The sequence below is a fragment of the Eucyclogobius newberryi genome, unplaced genomic scaffold (assembly GCF_026437365.1).
Source record: "Eucyclogobius newberryi isolate DKJ021-1_F unplaced genomic scaffold, fEucNew1.0.hap1 SCAF_2, whole genome shotgun sequence".
Taxonomy (NCBI): Eukaryota; Metazoa; Chordata; class Actinopteri; order Gobiiformes; family Gobiidae; genus Eucyclogobius; species Eucyclogobius newberryi.
In genome coordinates, this window is record NW_027315834.1 from 48,845,457 (window position 1) to 48,855,367 (window position 9,911).

General features: G+C 49.8%; 1 protein-coding gene across 1 annotated transcript in view; it reads right to left on the reverse strand.

Moving 5' to 3' along the window:
• The window catches only part of LOC140368259 (netrin receptor DCC-like), a 124,593-nt gene that overhangs the window by 12,486 nt on the left and 102,196 nt on the right, over positions 1 to 9,911 (reverse strand). Inside the window, exons 2-3 of the mRNA XM_072455222.1 lie at positions 2,449 to 2,799; positions 1,279 to 1,566 (exon numbers count right to left, since the gene is read on the reverse strand). Coding sequence (XP_072311323.1) covers positions 1,279 to 1,566; positions 2,449 to 2,799 — 639 coding nt within the window. The remainder of the gene's footprint in view (positions 1 to 1,278; positions 1,567 to 2,448; positions 2,800 to 9,911) is intronic.

Consider the following 9,911-nt stretch of genomic DNA (forward strand, 5'->3'; position numbering starts at 1 on the left):
CAGGGTTCAGAGCCCACCACAGCAGGGTTCAGAGCCCACCACAGCAGGGTTCAGAGCCCACCACAGCATGGTCCAGAGCCCACCACAGCAGGGTTCAGAGCCCACCACAGCAGGGTCCAGAGCCCACCACAGCAGGGTTCAGAGTCCACCACAGCAGGGTTCAGAGCCCACCACAGCAGGGTCCAGAGCCCACCACAGCAGGGTCCAGAGCCCACCACAGCAGGGTCCAGAGCCCACCACAGCAGGGTCCAGAGCCCACCACAGCAGGGTCCAGAGCCCACCACAGCAGGGTTCAGAGCCCACCACAGCAGGATTCAGAGCCCACCACAGCAGAGTTCAGAGCCCACCACAGCAGGGTTCAGAGCCCACTACAGCAGGGTTCAGAGCCCACCACAGCAGGGTCCAGAGCCCACCACAGCAGGGTTCAGAGTGTCAATAACCCGTTGTTATTGACAATGACTTTTGGATGAAGTCGAAACGTCTATTTTTTCTAACTGAGTCCAGATGAAACAACTGAAGCTTTTTCTACCATGGAACACGCCTGGACCAATGAGGGACACGCCCACTTATTCTATCAAACAATATTTATTTTTTAATTCCACTTGCAAACTGTTCACCGCCTTCTTTGTCTCACTCCTGAGGACCTGTGGACCCAGATGTCCCTCTCCTGGTGAAGTGTCCCTGCCCCGTGTGGACGGTCCCTCATCTGCCTGAGGAGAGACTCCAGCACCAGTGTCTCCCTCACGTCTGAGAGTCACATCCTCCTTCACTGGAACTAACACAGGGACATACGCTTTTGTCCCAAAGAGGTTTTTTCTGTAGTTTTTCCTGCAGAAGGAGAGTCTAAGGACAGAGGACCTGGGACATCGTCCCTTGTCCCCAGAGACATTGTCTGACTCCATCGCCACCACAGACATTGTTGATTCATTTCTCCCTGTGGCCCTCAGAGGCAACTGTTGTTGCGATTTTGGGCCTTAAAAAAAATAAATTGATTTGATTCATACCCTGTTAGTGTTTGTTAGTTTTGTTTTCTTTAGTTTTCGCTAAGATTGTCTTTATTTGTCTTTACCATTTCTGTAGTCACTTTTCACTGAATGACATTCATGTGACCTTCAGTTTAAAGTCTGTGTGAAGCTGATTTCACCAATGTTCTAATCTATGTACCTGGGCGTGGTCACCTGTATGTGGGCGTGGTCACCTGTATGTGGGCATGGTCACCTGTATGTGGGCGTGGTCACCTGTATATGGGCGTGGTCACCTGTATGTGGGCGTGGTTACCTGAGAGCACCCGTAGCGTGGCGTCGTTGCCCGTGCGGGTGCTGCCTGCGTTGTGGGCGACACACCTGTAGAGGGCGCTGTCGCTGGGCTGAACGGCCGACACGAGCAGAGCGCCTGAAGGAAGCAGCGCCAGGCGAGAGTCCGGACTCCGCCTCAGGTCCATGTCCAGACCGTCCTTCTGCCAACGGACCTCAGGGGCCGGGTCCCCCAAAACCTCACACCTGAAGAGGGCGGAGTCTCCCAGGTGCGAGGAGGTGGAGTCAGTGGGGGCGAGCACACGCAGTGGACCTGGAGAGAGAGAGATCATGACTTTACTTTCAGAACATCTGAAGTCACAGGGTGAAGCAGTGGGCTAAGCACCATTAACCAAAGGGTGAACAGTTCTTCACTCGGAGTTACGAGCTGCCACCACCGGTTCAGTGTTCGCTCACAAAGATCGTGCTGTCGCTGTGAGTCTAGAGCTCGTACAAGGGACACACAGCGACAGCAAGCACCTGACAACAACCCTCCAACCCTCGGACCCTCGGACCCTCAGACCCAGTAGTGAGAACTGGGTCCAAGTATCGCTCTGTTCAGTGGCTCAGTCTGAACTCTGTAGAGATCAGACCTTTGTGTGTACATTGTGTGTACATTGTGTGTACATTGTGTGTACATTGTGTACTACACGCTCCTTTAAGTCGACGGGTCACCGCTCAGAGAACGTCTTTACACCAACAAAAAGCAATTTTCTGCATAAACATAAATGATGTGACTCGTGTTTGCGGCTCAGGCACATCAGATCTGTGAAGAAGAGAACTTTCACCAGAAGCGGCTCTAGAACACGTCTAAAGGAAAACATGACACGCCCAAAGCTCAAGGGTCAAGATCCATGACCAACGCCCTGTCTGGGTCTGGGTCTGGGTCTGGGTCACGTTTCTGATTCTATTTGTATTTGGTTTGTACATTGAACCTCCCAACTCTGAAACCAGGTCCAAACCAGGACTAAAACCAGCCTCACCTGCCACCGTGCCCAGCCTCACCTGCCACCGTGCCCAGCCTCACCTGCCACGTGCCCAGCCTCACCTGCCACCGTGCCCAGCCTCACCTGCCACGTGCCCAGCCTCACCTGCCACGTGCCCAGCCTCACCTGCCACCGTGCCCAGCCTCACCTGCCACCGTGCCCAGCCTCACCTGCCACCGTGACCCTGGCGGTGCGACTTGCGATGCTCCCGACGCCCTCCAGGGCGGCGATGCACTGGTACCGCCCCTCGTCCGAGCGCTGGTGCCGCGCGTGGACCACGTTCTGGATCAGGAGCGTTCCGTTCCACATCTGCGTTCGCCGCTCGTCCACAAAGGATCCGAGCGCCACGCCATCTTTACGCCACGACAAGGAGGGCGGAGCCAGAGCTGGAGAGGGCGGGGCCAGGGCCGTCGAGAGCCAATCCCAGCGCGCCTCGCAGTCCAGCCTCAGCACGCCCCCGCGGACCACGACCGTGTCCTGAGGCTCGCGCCAGAACGCCAAGTCCACGAAGACAGCGCCATCTGCTGGAGAGAAAGTCACCTTACAGAACTTAAAACTTGCTCTGGTTCCGTTGTTTAGCTTGATTTGTGTTGGCGCGCCACCTACTGTCAGCAGAGGGAATTACCACGGGGAAATAAACAAAAACTAGCTCTGACATGCTAAAGCTAACACACAGATGTAAGAAAAGGGGCAATCCAGATGTTTGTGCCACTTCCAAACAGACCCTATAGCTCAAACAGACCCTAAAGCTCAAACAGACCCTAAAGCTCAAACAGACCCTAAAGCTCAAACAGACCCTAAAGCTCAAACAGACCCTAAAGCGCTGCTCAGTGTAGTGGAGTCAAATGGAACATTATTGTTGTAAACGGACGAATCCGCCCCTCTCCAGGAGTCACCGTCATTGTCCACGTGGGCGTTGAATCCCCCAGTCGAACAACAGAGTCCCTGGTCAGTGCACTGTCCAGTTCCCCTCCCAAGGACTCTGAGAAGACCGTGTCCTCTGCAGTGAGAGACATGTCCCCCACCCGAAGGTGAAGGGACGTGACTCTCCACCAGGGTGAACTCCAACACGTGGCGGCTGAGCTGAGGGGCTATAAGCCCACACCAGCCCCGCCCACACCGGCCCCGTCCACACCAGCCCCAGCTCCTCTGGAGGAGATGGTTCCAGAGCCCAAACTGTGCAGGAGGTGAGGCTCCACCTCCTGCACGAGCTCAGGCTCCTCCCCCCAGAGAGGGGACGTTCAGAGATCTGGTCGTCGAGGCCCCTGCCGTCGACTGCCGCCCAGATCTCTCTGGCCCCTTATGGATCCTCTGTGGGTGATGGGCCCTCAGGAGGACATATAAACATGTAATGCAAAAATGTTACATTATTACTGTTTAGACACTCAAAATTAACGAAAGAACCCGTCAGTGACCAGGGACCCACACCATGAGGTAGGAAAGCAGGGCGGAGCACCAGCAGGGCGGAGCCCCAGCCCCAGCCGGGCGGAGCCCCAGCCGGGCGGAGCCCCAGCCCCAGCCGGGCGGAGCCTTTTGCAACTTTTCGATCAAACATGCGGCGCAGCCAAGAATTTAAAATAAAATTGCTATTTGAAAGGAGACCACAAAATGTAGTTCTGCCAAAATGTATCAAATTTTGAAGAAAATTCTATTTTGGCCAGTAAAGAAGCCAGACACACCCATGTCATAATTGTTACGGCGTTGCCGTAGCGATGACAGAAACCTCCCATGTTATTCCAATGGGGAAATTGATAATGAGATGATGTATGAACGTTTTGCTTTGCTCTGTTTACATTGATTTTAAGGACAAAAGAATCACTCAATGGTTTTAGTTCTCAGGTGTCAAACTGGTGGCCCATGGGCTAAATCTGGAACGCCAGACGTTTTAATTTATATCTAATAATGTCTGATATATCACATTTTTATTGAGGAGACGTGTGGTTCTGGGTTCTTCTAATGTGGAGCTAATGTGGTGCTAATGTGGAGCTAATGTGGAGCTAGTGTGGAGCTAATGTGGAGCTAATGTGGTGCTAATGTGGAGCTAGTGTGGAGCTAATGTGGAGCTAATGTGGAGCTAATGTGGTGCTAATGTGGAGCTAATGTGGAGCTAGTGTGGAGCTAATGTGGAGCTAATGTGGAGCTAATGTGGAGCTAGTGTGGAGCTAATGTGGAGATGATGTGGAGCTAGTGTGGAGCTAGTGTGGAGCTAATGTGGAGCTAATGTGGAGATGATGTGGAGCTAATGCGGAGCTAATGTGGAGCTAATGTGGAGCTAATGTGGAGCTAATGTGGTGCTAATGTGGAGCTAATGTGGAGCTAGTGTGGAGCTAATGTGGAGATGATGTGGAGCTAGTGTGGAGCTAGTGTGGAGCTAATGTGGAGCTAATGTGGAGATGATGTGGAGCTAATGCGGAGCTAATGTGGAGCTAATGTGGAGCTAATGTGGAGCTAATGTGGTGCTAATGTGGAGCTAATGTGGAGCTAATGTGGAGCTAATGTGGAGCTAATGTGGTGCTAATGTGGAGCTAGTGTGGAGCTAGTGTGGAGCTAATGTGGAGCTAATGTGGAGCTAATGTGGAGCTAATGTGGAGCTAGTGTGGAGCTAATGTGGAGATGATATGGAGCTAATGTGGAGCTAGTGTGGAGCTAATGTGGGGCTAATGTGGAGCTAGTGTGGAGCTAATGTGGAGCTAATGTGGAGCTAATGTGGAGCTAATGTGGAGCTAGTGTGGAGCTAATGTGGAGATGATGTGGAGCTAGTGTGGAGCTAATGTGGTGCTAATGTGGAGCTAATGTGGAGATGATGTGGAGCTAATGCGGAGCTAATGTGGAGCTAATGTGGAGCTAATGTGGAGATAATGTGGAGCTAATGTGGAGCTAGTGTGGAGCTAATGTGGAGATAATGTGGAGATAGCTTGTGTGGAGCTATTGTGGAGATGATATGGAGATGATGTGGAGCTAATGTGGAGCTAGTGTGAAGCTAATGTGGAGATAATGTGGAGCTAATGCGGAGCTAATGTGGAGCTAATGTGGAGATAATGTGGAGATAATGTGGAGCTAATGTGGAGCTAGTGTGGAGCTAATGTGGAGCTAATGTGGAGCTAGTGTGGAGCTAATGTGGAGATGATGTGGAGCTAATGTGGAGCTAGTGTGGAGCTAATGTGGAGATAATGTGGAGCTAATGTGGAGATGATGTGGAGCTAGTGTGGAGCTAATGTGGAGATAATGTGGAGCTAATGTGGAGCTAGTGTGGAGCTAATGTGGAGATAATGTGGAGATAATGTGGAGATAATGTGGAGCTAATGTGGAGATGATGTGGAGCTAATGTGGAGCTAGTGTGGAGCTAATGTGGAGCTAATGTGGAGATAATGTGGAGCTAATGTGGAGCTAATGTGGTACTAATGTGGAACTAGTGTGGAGCTAATGTGGAGCTAATGTGGAGCTAATGTGGTGCTAATGTGGAGCTAATGTGGAGCTAGTGTGGAGCTAATGTGGAGCTAATGTGGAGCTAATGTGGAGCTAGTGTGGAGCTAATGTGAAGATGATGTGGAGCTAGTGTGGAGCTAGTGTGGAGCTAATGTGGAGCTAATGTGGAGATGATGTGGAGCTAATGCGGAGCTAATGTGGAGCTAATGTGGAGCTAATGTGGAGCTAATGTGGCGCTAATGTGGAGCTAATGTGGAGCTAGTGTGGAGCTAATGTGGAGATGATGTGGAGCTAGTGTGGAGCTAGTGTGGAGCTAGTGTGGAGCTAATGTGGAGATGATGTGGAGCTAATGCGGAGCTAATGTGGTGCTAATGTGGAGCTAATGTGGAGCTAATGTGGAGCTAATGTGGAGCTAATGTGGTGCTAATGTGGAGCTAGTGTGGAGCTAATGTGGAGCTAATGTGGAGCTAATGTGGTGCTAATGTGGAGCTAATGTGGAGCTAGTGTGGAGCTAATGTGGAGCTAATGTGGAGCTAATGTGGAGCTAGTGTGGAGCTAATGTGGAGATGATGTGGAGCTAGTGTGGAGCTAGTGTGGAGCTAATGTGGAGCTAATGTGGAGATGATGTGGAGCTAATGCGGAGCTAATGTGGAGCTAATGTGGAGCTAATGTGGAGCTAATGTGGTGCTAATGTGGAGCTTATGTGGAGCTAGTGTGGAGCTAATGTGGAGATGATGTGGAGCTAGTGTGGAGCTAGTGTGGAGCTAATGTGGAGCTAATGTGGTGCTAATGTGGAGCTAGTGTGGAGCTAATGTGGAGCTAATGTGGAGCTAATGTGGTGCTAATGTGGAGCTAATGTGGAGCTAGTGTGGAGCTAATGTGGAGCTAATGTGGAGCTAATGTGGAGCTAGTGTGGAGCTAATGTGGAGATGATGTGGAGCTAGTGTGGAGCTAGTGTGGAGCTAATGTGGAGCTAATGTGGAGATGATGTGGAGCTAATGCGGAGCTAATGTGGAGCTAATGTGGAGCTAATGTGGAGCTAATGTGGTGCTAATGTGGAGCTAATGTGGAGCTAGTGTGGAGCTAATGTGGAGATGATGTGGAGCTAGTGTGGAGCTAGTGTGGAGCTAATGTGGAGCTAATGTGGAGATGATGTGGAGCTAATGCGGAGCTAATGTGGAGCTAATGTGGAGCTAATGTGGAGCTAATGTGGTGCTAATGTGGAGCTAATGTGGAGCTAATGTGGAGCTAATGTGGAGCTAATGTGGTGCTAATGTGGAGCTAGTGTGGAGCTAGTGTGGAGCTAATGTGGAGCTAATGTGGAGCTAATGTGGAGCTAATGTGGAGCTAGTGTGGAGCTAATGTGGAGATGATATGGAGCTAATGTGGAGCTAGTGTGGAGCTAATGTGGGGCTAATGTGGAGCTAGTGTGGAGCTAATGTGGAGCTAATGTGGAGCTAATGTGGAGCTAATGTGGAGCTAGTGTGGAGCTAATGTGGAGATGATGTGGAGCTAGTGTGGAGCTAATGTGGTGCTAATGTGGAGCTAATGTGGAGATGATGTGGAGCTAATGCGGAGCTAATGTGGAGCTAATGTGGAGCTAATGTGGAGATAATGTGGAGCTAATGTGGAGCTAGTGTGGAGCTAATGTGGAGATAATGTGGAGATAGCTTGTGTGGAGCTATTGTGGAGATGATATGGAGATGATGTGGAGCTAATGTGGAGCTAGTGTGAAGCTAATGTGGAGATAATGTGGAGCTAATGCGGAGCTAATGTGGAGCTAATGTGGAGATAATGTGGAGATAATGTGGAGCTAATGTGGAGCTAGTGTGGAGCTAATGTGGAGCTAATGTGGAGCTAGTGTGGAGCTAATGTGGAGATGATGTGGAGCTAATGTGGAGCTAGTGTGGAGCTAATGTGGAGATAATGTGGAGCTAATGTGGAGATGATGTGGAGCTAGTGTGGAGCTAATGTGGAGATAATGTGGAGCTAATGTGGAGCTAGTGTGGAGCTAATGTGGAGATAATGTGGAGATAATGTGGAGATGATGTGGAGCTAATGTGGAGATGATGTGGAGCTAATGTGGAGCTAATGTGGAGATAATGTGGAGCTAATGTGGAGCTAATGTGGTACTAATGTGGAACTAGTGTGGAGCTAATGTGGAGCTAATGTGGAGCTAATGTGGTGCTAATGTGGAGCTAATGTGGAGCTAGTGTGGAGCTAATGTGGAGCTAATGTGGAGCTAATGTGGAGCTAGTGTGGAGCTAATGTGGAGATGATGTGGAGCTAGTGTGGAGCTAGTGTGGAGCTAATGTGGAGCTAATGTGGAGATGATGTGGAGCTAATGCGGAGCTAATGTGGAGCTAATGTGGAGCTAATGTGGAGCTAATGTGGCGCTAATGTGGAGCTAATGTGGAGCTAGTGTGGAGCTAATGTGGAGATGATGTGGAGCTAGTGTGGAGCTAGTGTGGAGCTAGTGTGGAGCTAATTTGGAGATGATGTGGAGCTAATGCGGAGCTAATGTGGTGCTAATGTGGAGCTAATGTGGAGCTAATGTGGAGCTAATGTGGAGCTAATGTGGTGCTAATGTGGAGCTAGTGTGGAGCTAATGTGGAGCTAATGTGGAGCTAATGTGGAGCTAATGTGGAGCTAGTGTGGAGCTAATGTGGAGATGATATGGAGCTAATGTGGAGCTAGTGTGGAGCTAATGTGGGGCTAATGTGGAGCTAGTGTGGAGCTAATGTGGAGCTAATGTGGAGCTAATGTGGAGCTAATGTGGAGCTAGTGTGGAGCTAATGTGGAGATGATGTGGAGCTAGTGTGGAGCTAATGTGGTGCTAATGTGGAGCTAATGTGGAGATGATGTGGAGATGATGTGGAGCTAATGCGGAGCTAATGTGGAGCTAATGTGGAGATAATGTGGAGATAATGTGGAGCTAATGTGGAGCTAGTGTGGAGCTAATGTGGAGATAATGTGGAGATAATGTGGAGCTTGTGTGGAGCTAATGTGGAGCTAATGTGGAGATGATGTGGAGCTAATGTGGAGCTAATGCGGAGCTAATGTGGAGCTAATGTGGAGATAATGTGGAGATAATGTGGAGCTAATGTGGAGCTAGTGTGGAGCTAATGTGGAGCTAATGTGGAGCTAGTGTGGAGCTAATGTGGAGATGATGTGGAGCTAATGTGGAGCTAATGTGGAGCTAATGTGGAGATAATGTGGAGCTAATGTGGAGATGATGTGGAGCTAGTGTGGAGCTAATGTGGAGATAATGTGGAGCTAATGTGGAGCTAGTGTGGAGCTAATGTGGAGATAATGTGGAGCTAATGTGGAGCTAATGTGGAGATGATGTGGAGCTAATGTGGAGCTAGTGTGGAGCTAATGTGGAGCTAATGTGGAGATAATGTGGAGCTAATGTGGAGCTAGTGTGGAGCTAATGTGGATATAATGTGGAGCTAATGTGGAGATGATGTGGAGATAATGTGGAGATGATGTGGAGCTAATGTGGAGCTAATGTGGAGGTGATGTGGAGCTAGTGTGGAGCTAATGTGGAGATAATGTGGAGCTAGTGTGGAGCTAATGTGGAGATAATGTGGAGCTAACAACAAGAAAACAATCTTCCGTGGTGATGCTCTGTGAGGACAACATCCAAAGCAGTTCAAACCTGGACAGATCCTGAGCCTCAGGTAAAAACACAGATCAGAGTGAAATAAAGTCTGTTGTTGTTGTTGTTGTTTTATGGCGGTTGGCATCCAAGTGTTGCATTATTGCCAGACTTTATTGTTGTTGTTGTTGTTGTTGTTGTTTTATGGCGGTTGACATCCGAGCGTTGCATTACCGCCAGACTTTATTCCCCAGACTTTGTCCCCCAGACTCTGTCGTAGTCCGTAAAAGTACTCCTTCCATTGCTTTGGCGTTACAAAGCCCATGAGGTCATGATATGTCTTTGTGACTAGAATAGTTGTTGTTGTTTCAGAGACCGACCGGCTTTATTCCAGGGAGACTCTTCTTCATCTTCCTCTCCTTCTTTGACGTTCGGTGCTTCCACCGTACAGCTTTATTCTTTAGGCTTCATTCTATAGGCTTTAATATTTCCACTGATGTCGCTGCTTGGTAGCTGTGCGTCTACGAGACTGGGCGAGGACAGGAGACCACCCCCACCCCCATCTCGTCACTCTGATCACTCTGACTCCCCAAAAGCAGACCCCCA